Source organism: Muntiacus reevesi, chromosome 2 (assembly GCF_963930625.1).
Source record: "Muntiacus reevesi chromosome 2, mMunRee1.1, whole genome shotgun sequence".
Classification (NCBI taxonomy): domain Eukaryota; kingdom Metazoa; phylum Chordata; class Mammalia; order Artiodactyla; family Cervidae; genus Muntiacus; species Muntiacus reevesi.
This window is the reverse complement of record NC_089250.1, coordinates 174,137,216-174,155,755: the sequence shown is the minus strand read 5'-3', so window position 1 is coordinate 174,155,755 and position 18,540 is coordinate 174,137,216. Positions and strand designations below refer to the sequence as shown.

General features: G+C 63.3%; 2 protein-coding genes across 8 annotated transcripts in view; one reads left to right on the top strand and one right to left on the bottom strand.

Annotated features, from left to right (window-relative positions):
• The window catches only part of C2H7orf50 (chromosome 2 C7orf50 homolog), a 66,841-nt gene that overhangs the window by 27,871 nt on the left and 20,430 nt on the right, over positions 1 to 18,540 (top strand). The gene's annotated exons all lie outside the window — the stretch shown is intronic.
• Positions 5,449 to 17,873, bottom strand: GPR146 (G protein-coupled receptor 146). Of its 5 annotated transcripts, none has more exons than XR_010661587.1 (3): positions 9,892 to 16,203; positions 7,973 to 9,325; positions 5,449 to 6,722 (listed from the first exon to the last, which is right to left on the bottom strand). XR_010661587.1 is itself a non-coding variant. In XM_065923657.1 (3 exons), exon 3 carries the CDS (start codon positions 9,317 to 9,319, stop codon positions 8,324 to 8,326), a length of 996 nt encoding a protein of 331 aa, XP_065779729.1. In that variant the 5' UTR covers positions 9,320 to 9,325; positions 9,892 to 9,969; positions 17,847 to 17,873; the 3' UTR covers positions 5,449 to 8,323. The 5 variants fall into 5 exon arrangements, 4 of the variants coding, with proteins under 4 accessions (XP_065779729.1, XP_065779728.1, XP_065779727.1 ...); XM_065923657.1 differs by adding an exon at positions 17,847 to 17,873 and having other exon boundaries at positions 5,449 to 9,325; positions 9,892 to 9,969; XM_065923656.1 differs by lacking the exon at positions 9,892 to 16,203 and adding exons at positions 16,222 to 16,394; positions 17,429 to 17,565 and having other exon boundaries at positions 5,449 to 9,325.

Sequence of the window (18,540 nt, the reverse complement as noted above, 5' to 3'; positions counted from 1 at the left end):
GTTCTTGCCTGGAGAATCTCATGGACAGGGGAGCCTGACGGTCTATAATCCACGGGTCACAGAGTCAGACAATGACTGAAGCAACTTGGCAGGCACGCACCTATTTTCAGCAGAATACTGTGTTGAATTTTTTATGGAAAAATCCTGATATTCAGGGTTCGTTCCCAGCTGTGCTTCCGATAGGCTCGCCTTCTAAAGGATGGCCCAATAACATACATGGGATTGATTTGATCTTAGACCTATTTTTGGCTAGCTGCACACAGGATGGTTTCCGCACTAGAAATGCTGGAGACGCCATCTTGAGAGAAATGAGTCATGAGAAAGTACAATTTCCTCTCGAGTTAAATAAATAAAGCACAAATTCAGGCCCTGAAATAGCCGAGCCGCGTCACTGCTGCACGGCCGCTCCCTCCTGGCGGGAACACAGCCTTCAGCCCCCGCTTCGCGACCAGAGCAGGGCACCCCGTGTGTCCCGAGCTCACGGGGCCGTGGGCCGGGGCTTCGGGCTCTCCGTCCGACTGAACTGGGGCCGCCGGGCCACAGGCCCCTGTTCCTGTGCCCACGAATGGGTAGGCGTCTCCCCTCCTGCTGCAGCCCAGTGTGAGGGCCCACCCCGCGTGAGAGGCATCGGCCGTCGAGCCCCGTCGGTATTCCTGCGCGCAGGCCTCCTATGAGGCATGGGGAGCGTTTGTAACCGGAACACCCAGCCTTGAGCGGGTGCTTGCCTGGCGCTCACGGCGCCGGCGACCCACTGCAACGGAGGGGGGCAGAGCTGCACGGCCGAACGCCCCTGGATGGAATGCTGTGCGCGCGCTGGGCAGGGGAGGGCCGGGCTGCCCCGAGTTAGGGAGGCCCCTGGGCCCCACCCGGTTCTCGAGGTGACTGGGCGGGCCTGGGAAGTGATGAGTCCCGTTAAGACTCAGGTCAGGTGGCACCGGAGCAGGGTGGGTACAGGGACCCCAGCCTCCACCAGCATCTTCTCCACCCCGCCCCGCCCACCGCGCTGATGTACGGACAAGTGCCTTTGAGTCCCGCCCTGCCTCGTGTGCGCCGGGGCGGGGTCCCCAGAAGGTTTCCAGGATGGCGTTTGAGCGTCCTGCTGGTCTCACCCGGGCATCTGCCTTTGGGGACCGACGGCCGCATCGCGAGTGGCTTGGGGGCAGGGTATCACCACCTTTGGACCCAGAGAATTCTGACCCTTGCGGCCTCTCTGCGGGGTGGGGGCTCTGCTCGAGTCCTGGAGGGAGGACTTTAAATAACTGCGAAGGCATAGACCGGCCCGCCGGAAAATCACCTTGTTTCCATGTAAATGTCCCCGCTCCTCAAACTTTAAGTGGGGAGAGAACACTGCTGTGTGTTCAGAGGAAATTTAAAGCAATAAAGTTGGAAACTGTTTCCACGGAAGGCCGAAAGGCAGACTGGGCAGAGGCACGTGGTGACCGCAGGCTGCGTGTGTGGCGGGCGCAGGCTGTGCGTCGGGACCGCCTGCTCCTCTGCACCCGTGGATTTGCCGTGGCTCTCCTCCTCGCTGTCTGTAGCTCATGCGTGTGCCTGTCACACGTGCCCGTACGTGCGTGTGTGACGCCGACGCCCTGCGTGCACGTTGCGTGGTGTGTGTTTGCGTCGACTTGCTGGCTTTATTCTGGCCCATAGTGAACTGGGCGTGCCCCGATGCCGCTGTGCGCCCCGCGCATGGGAGCCAGTGGTCTGGACCTGCTGGTTCCCGGGCCGTGTCTGGCTCCTTTGGTTCGAGAGCCCCGGTGACGTTTTCCATGTGCCGATGCTCAAGGCCATGAGCGATTGCCCGGGTACTGAGGAACGTCAGAATTAAGACGGATGGCCAGACTGAGAGGAAGCGAGTTGGCCTGTCTCTTTAATTAAGGCAACTTGGAGAAAAGACCTCGTGACCATCAAGGCAAGGTCGGAAGACGGCATCAGCAGGCCATCCTGGCCGATCACACAGCAATCGGTGTTTCAGCCCCCGGGCCCTGCGGCTGTGGCCGTCAGCTGTCACGCAGCCTGGGGCAGGGCGGGGAGGAGGGCACCCGGGGGAACCTGGCCACACAGCGTCTCCTGGCCTCCAGCCTCAGACCTGACGGGACAGCCCGAGGACTGCTTCTTCCTGCGTCAGGGCTTCTGTCCGAGGCCAGGGCCTTCCTTGGGACTAGAGGAGCCCCGGCTTCACCGCATCGTGTTTCTCCCCACGTGGTGGGCTGTCTGGTGGGAGGCAGTGTGGTCCGCAGATGGGAGTTGGTGTCCTGGCGTGGCCAAGGTCCCCTGAACTCAGGACCCAGCCTCCCCATCTGCATGGTGGACGCAGGAACAGCCCCTGCCTGGGGTGGGCACTGGGTGCGGAGCCCCATGTCCCTCTGGCCCGCAGGGCAGTGCTCTGCTCCCTCCTGGCCTCAGGCTTGTGAGCAGACAGGGAGTCTGTGGCCTCAACCACCCGCAGACCCAGGGGTGGGGTCCACCTGGGGTGCGGTGTCCCGCTCCCTCAGTCCCTGCTCTGGGGGGCTGCCCGGTGCAGAGTGGTAGGTCCAGGGACCTCGAGCCCCCCTCCCAGTGGGAACCTGGCGCACACACCTTACTGGTGACAGCCACCTCGTTGGGCAAGCCAACCAGCTGTCTCCTCACCTCCACTTCCGTGAGAGTTTAGAAAGGTAACAGGAGACGCTGAGATGCTCTCAGGAAACCGCCCACATTTCCCTGCGCCCCCTCCCACCCGCTCACAGCCTGGGCTCCACTGCATTCATGGTGGGCTCCCCTCCCCACCCCCGAGGAAAAGGGGGGCAGAAAGGGGCATGGCTCTCGGGAGTTGGGCACCCATGCAGGCAGACACCTTGGCCACACTTTCTCCATAGATTTGCTCTGAGCTGAGGGGGCTTCCCTGTGGCTCAGCTGGTAAAAGAGTCCGCCTGCAATGGAGGAGATCCCGGGTTGATGCCTGGGTTGGGAAGATCCCCTGGAGGAGGGAGAGGCTACCCACTCCAGTATTCTGGCTGGAGAATTTCATGGACTGTATAGTCCATGGGGTCTCAAAGAGTCGGGCACCAACCACTGAGCGACTTTTGCTTTCACTGAGTTGGCTGCACGCTGGCGCAGGCCTGACCCCCCCGTGCTGAGCTGGGAGTCCCTGACGGCGCCGGGTCACTGGTGTTTCAGGACATGCCCGCGGTGAGGTCCACGGTCGGAGGGCATCCGCCCTGTAAGCGTGACCCACCTCAGATGCTGGGCATCCGGGCTGCCCGGTGACGTGCCCCGCAGGATTCGCAGTGTGGATGGTGGCTGGCTGGAGTGCTGTTGGGTTAGTTTTCTAGAGGCAGAGCTGCCAGCAGAACCTGCAGGTGGGTTTTTCACCTGAACATGAGTTTCCTCTTCTCAGGTGAGTTTTTAAGGGCAGGCTGGCTGGTTCTCAGGGTAGCATTGTCAGCATGTAAAGCCACCAGCACCCTCCCACGTGACTGTCCACCGGCCCACCTCCCTGAACCCTTGCTTGGAGGCTCTCATGTGAGGCTCGGAATTTCCTGGGGAGATGGCCCCCCTGGCTTATTCTGGTGCCAGTTTCAGGCCAAGGACTGGGCCTTCTGGGGCCCCTCCCTCAGCCTTGCCAAAGGGCTGCCAAGGTCCAGCCTCAGGGTCCCCTGAGAGCTTCAGCAGCCCGGGCCATGAGGATGTTGTGTTCCCTGTATGGCTATCGGCCGCGGCTCCTGAAATACTCCTGAGACGGTCTAGGAAGCTGGCCCAGCTCACCAGGACTGCTTCCTGGGGCTAGAAGGCCGGTGGTCTGTGTGGGGCTCGGGTGGGCGGCGTCCTGGCTTGCTGCGTCTTTTCAAGCTCCTTGGGGCCTGCCCGGCTTCCTTCCAGAGCCGCGTCCGGCCAGGGGCGCCGCCGAGGTCTGCGGGTTTCCCGGCTTCCAGAGTCCTGCGGACATTGTGGGCGCTGGCTACCCACCACCCCTCCGATGGGCTCTTGTCTCGGTTTTGGCCTTTCGCCCGAGCATGACGCTTTGCGGGCCGCTTGTCCGGGTGGTTCTGCGTCTCCTCCACCTGCCTATAGGGGGCGCCCCTCTCCTGCGGGTGCTTGTCACGGCGCGGCCCTGTGGTCTCCGCCAGCTCAGATTCTACCGCCCTCCCGGGCTGTGTGTGCTGACGGGCCTCAGCTCTCGGGGGTGTAGCCTTGAGCCCAGCGCCTGTCCCACCAGCCTGCTGGCGTGGGGGGCACCCGGCGTCCTAGCCCTTTGCTCTCGGCCGGCCCCTTGCCCCTCTTGTGCCCGCCGGCATAACTGGCTTCTTAGGGCCTTGCTGCCTGCAGGTGTGTCCACTGCGGGCCCCTGTGGGGGCCGAGGTCCCGGGTGAGGCAGGTCCCTGTCCAGCTGCACGGCGGCAGAGCGCGGGGGACGCGGCCCTGCATCCATCGGGCGGGCTGGGCCGGGCCCTGGGGCTGCGGAAGCGGTGGGGACGGGCGGGGCGGTGCTCACCTGCAGGTCGGCCCCTGCAGGCCCCGCCTGGGTGGGTTGACGCCCGCAGTTGCCTTCCTGCCGGGCTCTGCTGCTCTGCCCAGGGGGCAGTGCGCTGCGTTAGTGAGGCGACGGGGGGTCAGAGACTGGAGCCGGCTGCCTCCTGAGAGCCGCGAAGCGGCCTGTGGTTTCGGTGCCCCCGGGCCGTGCGTGTGCGCGCCCTGCAGCGCCCGGTGCCATGCAGGGCGCCTCCACGGCACGCCCTGGGGGCCTGTCTTGTAAAGGCGGGATTTGCTGTGGCCTCCGAGGCCCCGAGGATCCTGGGCCAGGGTGTCCGCACAGCTCGGCTTCTGAAGGAAACCCCCGGACGGGACGCTTGAGCAGCGGGGCGCCGCGCGCTAGTAAGCCGCTACCTGCGTGCAGGGTGGGAGGGCCGCGGCGGCCACCGGAGGGCGCCCCGCAAACACGCCCGCTCCGCGCTTGCGGTCACTGAGCCGCCCGTCAGCCCGCTGGGAATCCGAATCCCTTCAGCAACATGCCTGGTGACTCTCGGGGCGGCGGGGGCGGGCGGTTTGGCAGTGATCCTCCCTCCACCACCCGTGGAACAGCTGGGAAACCCACACGCGGGAAGGAAGTGCCCGGTCCTGTGTCCCGAACGAGCGGTGTTGACGGAGGGCACAGCCGTGTGAGCAGCCCCCGCCCCCCCCGCCTCCCGGAGCCCTGCCCCCCTCGGCTGTGTGGGACCCACCCACCACCAGGCCCATGGATACACGTGGGCCCTCTGACAGCTCGGGGCTTATCCGCGTCGGACTTAAGACCCGCGTGGTGCAGGGTCAGCCCTGCCAGTACAGAGGAGCCGCAGAGTAACCAAAAACGCTGGAGTTTGTTTACCTCATGAGGGGAAAGACTTGTCCTGTGATACCTCTGTGTGCTGTTTAGCTGACATGTCACACATCCCAAGAAACACACACATTAGAATCCAGAAATTGGCTAATAAGTATCAAGTAATTTAATCTTCAAACGTGTGGGTTTTCTTCCCCAGTTTCTCAGACACACCTGCCGCAACTCCAGCCGTCTGGGCAGATATAATGGGTTAGAAATGAGAGGCCCCGGCATTTCCCGACTGAGTTTAACTTCTAGAACTTGATGTGTAACTTAGCATCTTAATGACTTATTCCTGCTTTGTCCTTTGTCAGGTCATTTATATAAAGAAACAAATGTTTGACTTTTTTAAATTTTTAAAAAAATTATTTGAGTCTTGGCTGCGCTGGGCCTTCTCTGCCACACACAGGTTTTTCCCTAGTGTTGGTGAGCAGGCTACTCCCCAGTTGTGGCACACGGGCCCCTCATCGTGGGGGCTGCTCTCGTTGCAGAGCACAGGCTGCAGGCACACAGGCGTCAGTAGGCGTAGCACGAGGGCTCAGTAATTCCGGCTTGCCAGTTCCAAAGCAGGTGCTCAGTGGTGTGGCCATGGACTCAGGGGCTCCGCAGCACGTGGGATCTTCCCGGACCTGGGATCGAACCCATGTCCCCTGCATTGCCAAGAGGATTCCTACCCACTGCGCTACCAGGGAAGTCCTGACTTCTTGATAACATCTGCCATAATTAGCAAAAGACCCAGTTTCTTACAGTAAGTTTTATAACCTTCATAAAATAAACCCAAGGTTAAATTCACCTTTGGGGATCCTGAGTCATGAAGCATGGTAAGGTAGGTGAGTTTGTCTGTTGACAAAAATAAGATCATTAAAGCCAGTCAGGGCTTCTCTGGTGGTCCAGTGGTTAAGACTCCGTGCTTCCAACGCAGGTGTTGTGGGTTCTATCCCTGGTCAGAAACTAAGATCCCACATGCCACACAGTCAAAATATATACATACTAATGGATTTTTTTTTTCTTTTTTAAAGAAAAAGGACAGAGTGCACAGTCTGCCTTGACATTTTCCAAATAGCTCTTATTCTCTTCTAAATGCCTCAAGTCTATGTACGGCTATACAACCCCAAATCTGCCTGATCTCATTAAAATGGTTCAAAATTCATTCAATTTTTTAGCAACTGTGGCAGGAGTACTAGGAATCAAACATGCTGGGGCAGCAAGAAGTGATGCAGAATTCAGCACGAGATTGTCAAGCCAACGTCCATGGAAAGTAGATTGTTGAGATGCTAGTGGCTGAGGCGAAGGTGGGCTTGCTCCTCTAGTTGGCGGGCAGAGGGGGGTTCAGAACGCAGCAGCAGCAGTGGAAGGGTCTGCACCCGAGACCCCGGCTCGTCATCTGTCAGAAGTAGAGGCGGACACAGGACAGAAATGTGTGGCTGCTACCGTGTGACCGCCCCCCCCCCCCCCCCCCGGGAGACCAGTCAGCTTGCAACCAGAGCCACTGAGAAACTGATAAAGTGATTTTAGGCCCCCTGCGCTGTGTGGGGGAAACCAGATGGGCTGAGGGGTGGGGGTGGGGCTGCAGGCAGAATCTGGGCCCTTGGGGCTCACCCTCTCCAGGGAGCCCCTGGTGCGGGAGGACAGCCGCTTCTTAATGGGCTCCTGCTCCCCCTAGGCGGCACTGGCTCTGGGACCGCGAAGAGGGCACCCAGCCCCCCTCAGCATGGCTGCTGCTGTCTCGGGGTCCCCATGGGGGGATGTGCTGGGAGAGCGGGAGGCATCCGCCTGAGGCCCTGGAATTTAAGGAGCGCTCCCACCAGGCCCCGGGGCCCTGGAGCAGACGGCCGGCATCTGTGCTCATCACCGCCAGGAGCATCCAGAGACCTCACCGGTTCCTGCTGCTCTGTCCCCCAAGGCTGACTGCAGCCCGAGTTCAGCGTGTGTCCGTAGTTCTGCACAGGCCTCCAGAACTGAAAGGTGTCCTACCCAGACTGCAGCCTTGAGAAACATACCTTTGCTTTTAGGGCGTTTTGGGTTCAGAACAGGGTTGGGTTGGGGGGCTGTGATTTCTTCGTGAAGACGTGTGGAGGGGGAGGGGAGGCGCCCCCGCGCCCCTACAGCTGACACAGAAGGCGGGGTGCGGGAGAGGGCGAGGGGTGGTGGGTGGGCTCTGCACCCCAGGCTGGTTGGGTCATCTAGGCTGCATCTTCCACCTGTCCCGGGCCCTGCAGCCCCGTGAGCCCGCCCGCCAAGATCCATCTTTCCTGTGGGCAGGCCCAGGCCCCTTGGTTTTCAGGGTTAGAAATCCTAACAGCGTTTTCCTCCCTTCACCTTATTGACACTCAACTTTGGTGCACACTTTGGGGAGTCGTGCAGGACAGACCCTCACTGGACCAGCGCTGGCGGGGGCACACCTGGCAGCCGCAGATGCCCCATCTGACCCCTCCCGCCAGGCCCGCGCACCCTGGGAAGCCTGCAGCCCTGTCCTGCCCCGCGGCTGCGAGGCCCGCCACCGGAGTGTGTTTGAGCTTCCTTCATTTTAATAGCTTCTGACTTTCCTATCAAACGTCTCCTCATAAAACAAGAGGGGGGGGGGTGGTATTTTAACAGTATAAAGTATAAATACTGGCGTTAGGTTTTCATTACTTTGTTTGCGCCCGAGGGGAAGCAGGCTGTTGCGGGCGCGGGCCTGAAAGGTGCGAGCAGGAGACGAGCACACCCGAGGGCGGCCACACCGAGGACACGGCTCATCCTCACGCCGGGCGCCTGGGAAACTCCACGGGCTGCGCCTGCTTCTGCCTCGTCTCCAGGGGGCGAGGGAGCAGGGGCTGGAGTCAGCGTAGTCTCCTGGGCGCCTGACCTGGGAGGAGGGAGCGAGCCTCGGGCACAGGGGACCGATCACCGCGGGCTGTGCTTCCGGCCAGTGCGGCCCGCCCCGCCCCCGGCGGTGCCCCTGGAGCAGCGTCTATGCCGTCACCGGCGGTGCCCCCGCTGGGTCTATGCCGCCACTGGCTGCGCCCCGGCTTGGTCCGGGGAACAGCTCTGGTGCCCACGGCGCAGCTTCTTCATCAGTCTCCGGAGCTTGCCGGGGAAGTTTCTGTCGAGGTGGCGGTACAAAAGCGGCAGCACAGTGCTGCTGGCGAAGGCCAGGAACCTGGACAGGTCCTTGGCGAGGAGCAGCGTCCCCATGTGGTGCCCATCCAGTGGCTTCCCCCGCGCTGCCAAGACCGTGCGCCCCAGGAGCGTCAGATAGTGGGGCGTCCAGAGCCCGAACTGCGCGCACACGGTGGCCACCAGCAGCCTGTGCGCCGAGGGGTCCGGGTGGCCGGCGTCCCGGTCGAGCGGTGTGTCCTCTTTGCGGACCCGCGCCAGGAGCACGAGCGCGTAGAGTGCGGCCAGGCCTGGCACCAGGTAGCCGACGAGCAGCATGATGGCGTCGGCCGCTGCCGCGTCCTGCATCCGCGAGCACTCCACCAGCTTGGCGGCCACGTGGCTGCAGATGTAGAAGAGCAGGGAGGAGAAGCCGGCCAGCAGGGCGCCGCCCCAGACGAAGCCGCACACGTGCCGGGTGTTGTAGACACTGGACATATAGGTGCGCGGCAGCGCGCGCTCGATATAGCAGTCCAGGCCCAGCAGGGCCGTGGAGTAGAGTGTCACCAGCGCCGCCACGTTGAACAGCACCAGCAGCGAGACGTGCACCTCGCTGCCCAGGTCCCAGGTGGCCCCGCCGGCCGCGCCAGGGCCCAGCAGATGCGCGGGCGCCAGGGCGCACAGCAGCAGCCCCGCCGCCGCCATGTTGGCGAAGTAGACGTCGGGCATGGTCATGCCGCCCGGGTCGTGCAGGTTGGCCAGCAGCAGCAGCGCATTGTAGCCCAGGCCGAGGGGGACGCCGCCCAGCAGGTAGAGCAGCGACAGCGCGGACAGCGCCCGCTGGACGTGCAGGCAGGGCAGCGGGTCGTCGCCGCCCGTGCCGTTGAGCGGGCAGCTCCACATGGCGGGCTGTGGGAAGAGCAGCGCGTGAGTCCTTCGCGAGCACAGAGCGGCCCCCGCCCCCGAGGCCGGCGGGAAACGGGGCTGCGCATGTTTTCTGCGACCAAAGGCGCCATCGCTGGAAGCTGTGACGGCCCTAACAGCCAAGTGGGCTTCCTTGACCCTGTTTGGCGGGAAACCCACAGCCCTGGAGCCGTAAGGCGTCTGCTGCCACCTTGTGGCGCCTGGGCCACGTGAAAAAGGCCGGGGGGGGGGGGGGTGAGGGGGAGAGGGTGTGCTGGGGGTGGACCCCAGGCCTGGCCCCGCAGACCCCCTCGCGGGATCCTCAGCCTTTCTAAGGCTGCGGCAGCCCTGCTGGGCTTATCCTTCCTTCCTCCCTCCCTTTTGGTGACTGCCGAATCCTGCGTCTGTGCCCAGCAACCCGCCTCCCTCGCGCCGCCTGGGCAGCGCCGGTGGGCCGCGCCAGGGCACCGGCACCCCTGTCTTGAAGCCCAGCTACCGCTGGAGCCCTGGGGAGGGGCCCGAAGTGGTCTGCACTGCGCCTGGTGCAAGGCGGGTGGGAAGGGCGTCCTTACCGTTTCCTCCCTCCCAGCCTGGCGGGGTCGGGGCGGGCGCACACTGAGATCTGGGTGGGCCTTGGCGGGTGGAGGCGCCTTGGTGGTAAGGGAAGAACAGACCTTCTTGAGAAATGCGTGAGTCCTGGGGCAGGGCATGGGGGAACCCTCCATCCTACGTCTTCTGAGCCCACTGGGCTTCCTACTCTCAGAGCGAGGCCAGCAACACTCTGGGGAAGACCCTGGCCTCCCAGGTCCAGGGGCGAGGGGAGGCCAGTCCCCCACCCCGCGGGAGCGAGCCTGGCGTGGGGGGTCACAGAGGGAATGACATGTGGTGTCCACATGTGGTGTGCCAGGCACCGCGACAGAGCAGGAGCCTGCCTGCAGGGTGTATGCCTGCGAGCCGCCCCCCCCCCCCCCAGACACAGAGGGGCCTGGCAGGAGCCTCACAGGGCAGGGGCATCTGTATCCTAATGAGCCGCTGCGGCAGCGCCGAAGGCCGGGGCTGGACTGCTGAGCGCATGCCGCCTGCCGGCTTCATCACCTCCAGGGAGGGCGTCTACTCTGAGCCACCACAGGGATTCGGGTCCCTCTTCCCAGGCCTGGGGTCCAGGGTGCAGCAGGAGCCCCAGGCAGGGCCGGGCCTGAGGGGTCCTCGGAGCCCTCGTCCATCCGCTTCTGGCTGATCCGCTGCCCTCCCGAATGCAGGCAGGCTCCTGCGCGCTGAGCCGAGGCCTGGGTGGTGCTGGGCCTGGATGCTGGTCCATAGAGCATCCTGTCCGTGCCTAACCAGCCCGCCCCCCGCGCGCAGGCGCCTCGCCTGGCTCCCGGGCCTCAGTCCCTCCCCTCCTGCCTCGGTGGGATCCTGTTTCCCAGTGTGGAGTGCTCCTCCGCGAGGGGTGGGTGTGCGCGCGTCCACCTCCTGGTTCTCACGGTGCCCCTCCTCCCCAGGCAGGTGCAGCTGCGCCTCCTGTTTACAGGCAGTTTGGAACCTTGAAGGTCGTGTTGGGAAGGTCCGGCACATGGGATGGGCACCCTGCCCACGGGCTCCCCTGTGGCCCGGCCCCTCCTGGGGGTTTCCATCCACCTGGAGGGCAGGCTCAGCCAGGGGAGGCCCTCTGCGATGCTGGGTGGGCACTGGAGAGGGCCCCACAGGCCTGTGGGCAGAATGAGGGAAGCGGGGGTCATGCTGGCAGGGCCCTGCCCCGCTGGAGATCCGCGCAGTTTTTGGGAGGCGGTCACGCGGAGCAAATCTGCTCAGAACTCTTTTCAAGAGCTCACATGCTTAAATGGCCAGCTTGCTTGGCCTGAGAGGGGCTGTGGTGTCTCTGTGGTCAGTGCTGGGTTTTAAATCAAAAACCCACCCGAGTTGCTATTTTCTGGTAGCTCATACACACAGAACCTGGAACCTCTGCCCACAAACTACAGACAGCACTGCGCATCCCATCGGTATCCACCTCGGGGACACGGCTGACTTCACGAGCTACGAGTGCCAGTTTCCTTTGCTTTCAGCCTGTCTTCGCTTTTTGTCCCCGTGTTCTTCCCGGAGACCCTTTGTCTCCAGGTGCCACGCAGGGCCAGGGTGGGTACACCTGTCGGGGGTGCCTGGCGTTTTTCCCCTCACCGCGTGGGGGCACGGGTGAGAAGGGCAGGAGGCAGACTGCCGACGCAGGGGGCGAGGCACTGAGACACTTGCTGGGAGGGTGGCGCCCACAGGCTCTCGGGGACCCGGAACAGCAGCTGCGCCCCAGCACCCCCAGACTTGCCATCAGCAGCGGTCACTTTGGGAGTGTCTGCCCACCCTGGCTGTGGAGCAGCTGGTCAAAGCGCGAGGCCTCTAGCTGGCGTCCCTCCGTGTCCGGGGTCCCTGTGCTGCCCCTGCGGATCCCCGCCCCCGCCTCCGAGTCACCCCACTTCCCTTTGTGCTCTGGCTCTGCACGTGCAGGAGTCTGGGAACAGGCTCCCCTCCCCCGAGGCCCTGTGAGGAGGGGGCCTGAGAACAATGGTGGCCCCCGCCCGCCACACTGGCTTGGGCTGGGCTGGGCTGTCTTTCCAGTTACCAGCTCTCGGTTCACTTCCTTCCTGAGAAAGGGGAAATTGGACGGCAGCCAGAGACCAGGATTCCAGGCAGGGCTCTCTGTGGTCCTGGCTCTCCCAGGGGCGGGAGGCAAGGCCAGGTGGGCCCTCAGCGGCTGAGCCCTGCCCCCCGGCCTCGCTTGCGCCACGGGCCCTCGCTGTCCCCGCGCGGCAGGGCTGACAACACCGCCTGGGCCGCCTGTCACCCGCCTGCAGCTCTGACCGGTGTCAGGATGGCCCTGGGGGGCAGGTGGGGCCAGGAGCCCCATTGCCTTGTCCAGGCTGGTCCTATCACCCTGCTCCAGGGCTGTCCTGACAACACGGGTCAGAGCTGCCCACTGATGCGCGGGCCTCCCGGCTCCCCGCCTGCCCCTCCCACCAGCACCCCCGCCCACTGCCCACCCGGCGGCCTGTCCGTGCCTCTGCAGACCTGCCTGCAGGTGCCCCGGTTGGCCTGGCCACCTTCCTCCCGTGCGTGGTGGGGCCTCCCTGGGCAGCGGCCCCACCAGCCACGTCCGCGCAAGATGCTTTTCACGGCCCCTTCATCCGACAGGGCAACAGGGGCCCTGCTCCAGGGCCCTCCAGGACTCCCGTGCTGCCAGCCTGGCCAGGGCCTGATTCTGCCCAGAACCCCTGCCTCTGCCGGGCCGGGCCTGTGCCTCCCCCAGGCCCTCTGCCCCCTCTGCCGGGCCCAGGGAACATACAGGTGTGCGCGTCTGGTGGGAGTCATCCCCTCACTCTCGGACCCCCACCCGTGGGCGCCCCTCTTCTGTGGCGGGCGTGCCCAGCCAGGCCTGTGGCCAGCCTTTGTCCACGGAGCAGGGGCGTGCCTGGCGCGTGCAGGTGTGTGGCGTGGTCTCACAGCAAGGCCAGCAGCAGGACTGCCGGCCCTGGCGCCGCGCGGCCCCAGGGGAGGGCTGGTGGGCTCGGGCAGCCTGGTTCACTCCCGGGTCGTCGTGGTGGCCCGGTGGTCACCGTGCCCTGTCTCTCCCGACAGGGTGAACGTGCCTGAAGGCGACTTGCATCCCCACACTGAGTGTCTGTCTGTCGCCTCTGATTGCGTTCCTGGGGCAGTGGCCCTGCCTGGCCCCGGGGACTGCCACGCAACCGCCTTCCGGCTGGTCTCGTTCCAGGGAGTGGAGAGGTCTTCACAGCCTTGGGCCAGGGCAGTTCCCTCCTGGGGCCAGCAGTGGACTGGAGAGGGGAGAGCAGCCAGCTTGGCAGAGCAGAGGGTGCCCTGCCCGGGGAGGGCACCTGACCCTCAGGTGAACACAGGTGTGCTCAGGTGAACACAGGGTGGCGGCGCTGCTGTGGCATCGGGGAGGCGGCCCCCGCTCCGCTCCGCGCCTGAGCACGAGCTCCCGGGACGGGACGTGTCGTCCTCGGCGCCTGGGCGGGTGCCAGCCATGCTGACCCGAGCCAGCGCGCTGGGCAGACCAGGCCTCGCAGCACTCAAGGAGACACTGGGCCGGGGGCGCGTGTCTAAGCCCCGCTGCACTGAGGGCTGCCTGCCTCTTACACTCTAGTCCTCTGGGGAAGCAGCTCGATCGCGCCCCCCGGACCGACTTAGACCTCCCCTGGGAGGGGCGCACACTGCCTGGTGGGGGCTCCCGGCCGCGGGCCGAGGACAGGACTCCGCATGGTTGAGGACCAGCCTCCTGGGCGCCCTGCCCGCAGCTGCCTGGCTTGGGTCCCCGGTCAGGCTGTGGGGAGGATGGGGTGAGGGGGTGAGGCGGTGAGCACAGCCCTCCCTGGTGCTGGGCGTGGAACAGCGGGTCCTCGCCTCCCACACATTTACGCTGCCGCGTGGGGAGGGAGGGCAGAGTGCGTGAGGGGACACAGGCCAAGGGCAGATTCTCAGGGGGCGGGGGGTCCTGCCACAGCTCAGCGGCCCGGGGCCCCAGGGCTGCTGTAGGAACAGACAGCTCGTCTCTGGAGCCGCGCTTGCTGAGGTGGGGTCCCAGCCCCATGGGGTCCGGGTCCTCCCCAATGGCGCCCTGCTTACAGACACCCCTTCTTTCATTCCCTGCTGGCAAGGACTGCACGCCTGGGTTAGCTGCTGGAAGCATTTTGAGGCCAGATGTCAGCATCTTTTCTTCTTGGTCTTTTTTTAAAAAAAGAGCCTAGAACTGTATAAACTAACCTTTCAAAAGTGAATGTTCACAGGCAATGAAAAGCTTTGCCCAAACGCAAGGCTACAGTGCATGGTGACCTCCATGGAAAGAGGGGTGCCAGGAGCGCAGCAGAGCAGGGTGGCGGGGGCCGTGAGGGGCAGGGGCTCCCCAGTGACCCTGTGCACACACAGCCTGCCAGACCGAGGCACAGCTAACCCCCACCCAAGGCCGCTGACCTCATCCTACTGCACCCGTCTGTTCCCACCTGCCCAGAGCACCCCAGAGAGGGAGCTCCGTGACCCGTGTCCCGCAGCCTGCGAGATGGCCTCAAAAGGCCTTTCCCCAAGGCTAGCTCGAGGACCCGCCAGCAGAAGGGCCGGCAGAGCAGGGACCGGGAGGTGGGCGCAGGGCCCCGAGGCCAGGGCAGTGCGTCCTGGTGGGCAGCAGCCGGCCTGCCTGCTGATGTCCTGGAGACCCACCGTGTTCTGTGCCTGGACTTCAACTGAGTGCTCTGGAGCCATCAAAACGCTTTGAAAATGACTCCTGAGTGTTTATTTCCTTTTGCAATAATGGGCAGAGGCTCTAGCTACAATTAACATCCAGCTGGTAGGAGCCAGACGCTCCGGAAAAGCTGATGTTTTCATAGGTTTTCAACATAGAGAGCTTACGCATACTGATTGGTATCACAGACGCTGTGCCTTCCTGGGCTGCGATAAGCAACGGTTTATCATACACTTGGGGTGTCTTGGTTTTTGTAGCCTGTTGCTTTTTAAGGTTCAGAATTAGAGGGCAGTGAGTGTGAAGCAGGCAGCGTCTCTGGTTCTCCCGGGAAGAGAATGGGCTCGCCCGCCAGTTGGGAAGGGCTGCGGGCAGGGGGAGCAGCTGGCCGGGTTCTGGCCCGCCCCAGGGTCTCCCTGGAAGAATACCGACCCGTGTTCTCCTGCTTGTGGAGCACTATTCCTTGGCTTTTTTCTCTTTTGTCTCCTGGCTAATTTTCTGAGGTTAGCGCTCCTTCCAGCAAACAGGGGAAACAGACTGAGAACTTTCCGTCTCCGCGGGCACCCAGGCGGGCCCCTGCCCAGCCCCTCACTGGTGAGCTGTTACCTGGGGGAGCACGGGGAGCAGAGCCGCAGATCTTATCGCTGCCTGTGGTTCTTTCCAAGGGAGGAACCAGCAGTTATTTCTGCTCCTTGCACTTGGTCTAATAGTAACAGTTGCTTCCTAGACTCTTATTAAACCTGGGAAACTCCTGTGTGCTCTCTACCCTCCCACCACGTGTGGGGGGAGGAGACCCCTGTGGGGCAGCACAGAGCCGCTGGCCCTTTGCACCCTGTCCTGCTGCTTACTCGAAGGGGGCTCTGTCCGCAGGTCCCCGGGGGGCGGAGGAGGGACCTGAACCCTGCCCCTTGACAGCATCGCATTTTTAGCATCTCAAATTAGAGCGAAAATTCACTTCTACTCCTTGCACTGAGCTCCCCTGCCCTGCAACACCTGTGAGACCCCACGGACACCTGCTGCCGCCCAGGTGCGCGGGCGGCTGCAGCCTTGAGAGAGGCGGCGACGGCGGCCAGCGAGGGGAGATGGCGGCACACGCCGTTTAAGGAGGAAGCACGCTTCTGTCCCAGGCAGAGCACGGCAGCCCCACCCCCAGGACACGGCCCTAGTGGGCCGCGGGGGCATGAAAGGCCAGGCGGCAAGTTGTTTGCTGAAGTTTCCAGATGACATCCCAGGGCCTGGAGGGTGTGGCTGCCGCCTCCCCAAGGAGCGCCTTCCTCTCAGGCCCTGGAAAATGGCTGGCCCCTCGTCCCACCTGGAATCACGCATGCGTATTTGCTGGCAGGAACCTTGTCAGGTTTGTCCCTCTTTCGCTATATAATAGGTTTAAGCAGCTCTAGGGCTTTCCTGACGGCTCAGCGGTAAAGAACCTGACTCCCAATGCAGGAGACGCAGGTTTGATCCCTGGCTTGAGAAGATCTCCTGGAGAAGGAAATGGATACCCACTCCAGGATTCTTGCCTAGGAAATCCCATGGACAGAAGGAGCCTGGCAGGCTGTGGGATATAACTTGGCGACTAAACTACAACGATAAGCAGTGCTACGTTCTAATCTAAAACCCCACCACTCACGTCCAGGCACGAATGTGCCTTTCTCCCGTCACCTACCTGCCAGGGGCTTCTGAGTTCCAGGGACCCCAAGTCAATGCAGAACTAACGCTGGGCTCATCTCTCCTCTAGATGTTTCTGTGACCCCCACGGCGTCAGGACAGCAGTGGTCAAGGGCAGGGCCCCAGCTTCCTGTCCATGACTCGGCACAGTATGTATGCACCAGATGGGAGCTATGATTTTAAAAAGCCTGTTATCTCTAGAGGCTTTCTTCATTTAGTGAGATACCAGAGGTTCCAGTTTGGAGCACCAGACCCAGCAGGCCAGGGAGCATGTGACTGTCCCCAGGGCATAGTTACTACTACAGCCTCTTTCTCCTCTCGGTGGTGACTGGTGCCCCAGCGAAGACCCCAGTGAAGACCCTGCTGAGACGGCAGAGTGTCGGGTCCCTATCATGTGTGAGCAGCCCAGGAGTGTGGTCAGTCATCAAGTCCACACACTGGTGTTTGCACAGGCCTGGCTAGCAGGCTGCTGACTGCTTGGGAACTCAAGGCCAGCCTCACTAGGTGCTGCAGACACCGTGGGGAGGAGGGGGCCGCTGCTCCACCAAGATTTGGAGCTGGTTGTTGGCAGATGGCCCAGGGCTGCCAAGCAAGTGTGCGTCAGGTCCCGACTCACCCTCCGTTCCCCCAAAGCTTGACTAGATGACTGGGACCAGTGTCCCACTGAGAGAACCCTGCCACCATGCTCCTGTCATTAGCTTGGTGTTGGGTTTCTTGTCCCAGGTCAGTGGGCGGTCTGAGGCTGGGGCACTGCCTTCTCAAGTTTTGAAGGAGCCTCCAGCCCCAGGAGTTTTTATCTTTTTATCAAGTGTCCTAGGACACTTGATATCTCCATTTAGATCCTGTTCCAGAATTTCCCAAGATTTTGTAATCATAAAAGAGAGGAAAGTTACAGCTACCGTGACCCAGAAACAGGCGGTCAGCCCCCCGCAGGACATGTGAGGAGCCCGTGGTGCTGCCGAGCCGCCTACGCGGCCAGCAGCTCTCAGCGGCCCGGACAGGTGAATGACCGCAGGGCAGCAGCTCGACCGGCCGGGCGCCGCGCGGCTGGAGGGCAGCCACGGGAGGGGACAGCGCCCGGGCGGGCCGAGGGGACCCGGGAGTCGGAGCGGAGCACCGGCCGCCGCGTTCCCGCGCCGCTCCCCGCGCGGGCCGAGCCCCCGAGTGTGCCCACCGCCCCCACCCCACGTTCGGCGCCCACTCACCGACTCGCTGGGCCGCGGGCCGCGCAGTCGCCGCGGGAGTAGGCAGCTCAGGGCTCCGGGAAGCGGCGGGCTCACGGCGCGCACGCCGCGCGGGCCTGTGTACACACGTGACCGCGCCGCACCCGCCCCGCCCCCGAGCCCGCCCGGCCCCGCCCCAGGCTACGCTCTGGCCTCGCCCCCGGCACGGTGGCCCCGCCCCCGAGCCTGCCCACCCCGGGCTCCGCTCTGGCTCTGGCTGTGGCTCCGCCCCGCCCCGCCCGGAGTCCCCCTACCCCGACAGACTCCAGGGCAGCCGGGTTGTCCGGCGCGCTTGGCCGAGGTCCGCGGGCGGGCCGGCTCGCTGAGTCAGACGCGCTCTAATCTGCAGGGGACAGACACCCCGCCCTCGAAGGTTGTAATCGGGGCCTGCCAGGCGCACCTGCTCCTCTGCCCCAAGTGTGTTTGCTGGCTCCACGCTCACCCCTCACTTCCTGGCTTGAGGAATTTCTTTGTAAACAACTGGCCACAGGAAAACCATTTAAAGAGACAGTGCACTGTTTGCAGCCTAATTAATTCCGTAGCTGCTGTTCTAATTAGGTGTTGGAAAAGTGACAAGAACAAGGTCGTTTCCTCAGCTATAAGGCTTGTGCTGTAACAGTGCTCCTAGCAACGCGTTCTGACTCCGGCAGTAAGAACATTCTTTTCTGACAACCCAGGTGTGCGGGTTGCAGCACTAACGCAGGTTTGCTGTGGGACCAGGGGCTGATGGAACAAGAAAAATGAGCATCGCGGCCGAGGCTGGCCCTAGGTGGTGTCAGGGTCCTGCTCTCTGGGCTCAGGGCTCCTTAGGCTACCCTGCTTCACAGGACAGCTTCCTGACCACGGATCAGAGAGGGAAGCTGGCGGTCAGCTAGGGCACCAGATTGCCTCTCCCTCTCTGTCACAGCCACTTGTAGAACCCTAGGGCCCCCACCCACCACTTGGCCCTGTTGTCATTACAGTAACCTGCTTGTCACCCCAGCACTGTCCTTGTGACCGTGGGTATCCAGCCATGGGGAAGACAGGGGTGTGGTCAGCCGGCACTGACGTCCGGCCGGGAAGGAGGACAGGCTCCATGCAGGTTTCTGTTCTGG

Coding starts and splice junctions, on each gene's coding strand:
- GPR146 (XM_065923653.1), bottom strand. CDS start 10,044: ATGGAGGGTTCCCCCATGCCCTGCCCCAGGACTCACGCATTTCTCAAG. Junction 9,326..9,891: donor AGGCTGGGAGGGAGGAAACG/GTAAGGACGCCC, acceptor CTCTTCCCACAG/CCCGCCATGTGGAGCTGCCC.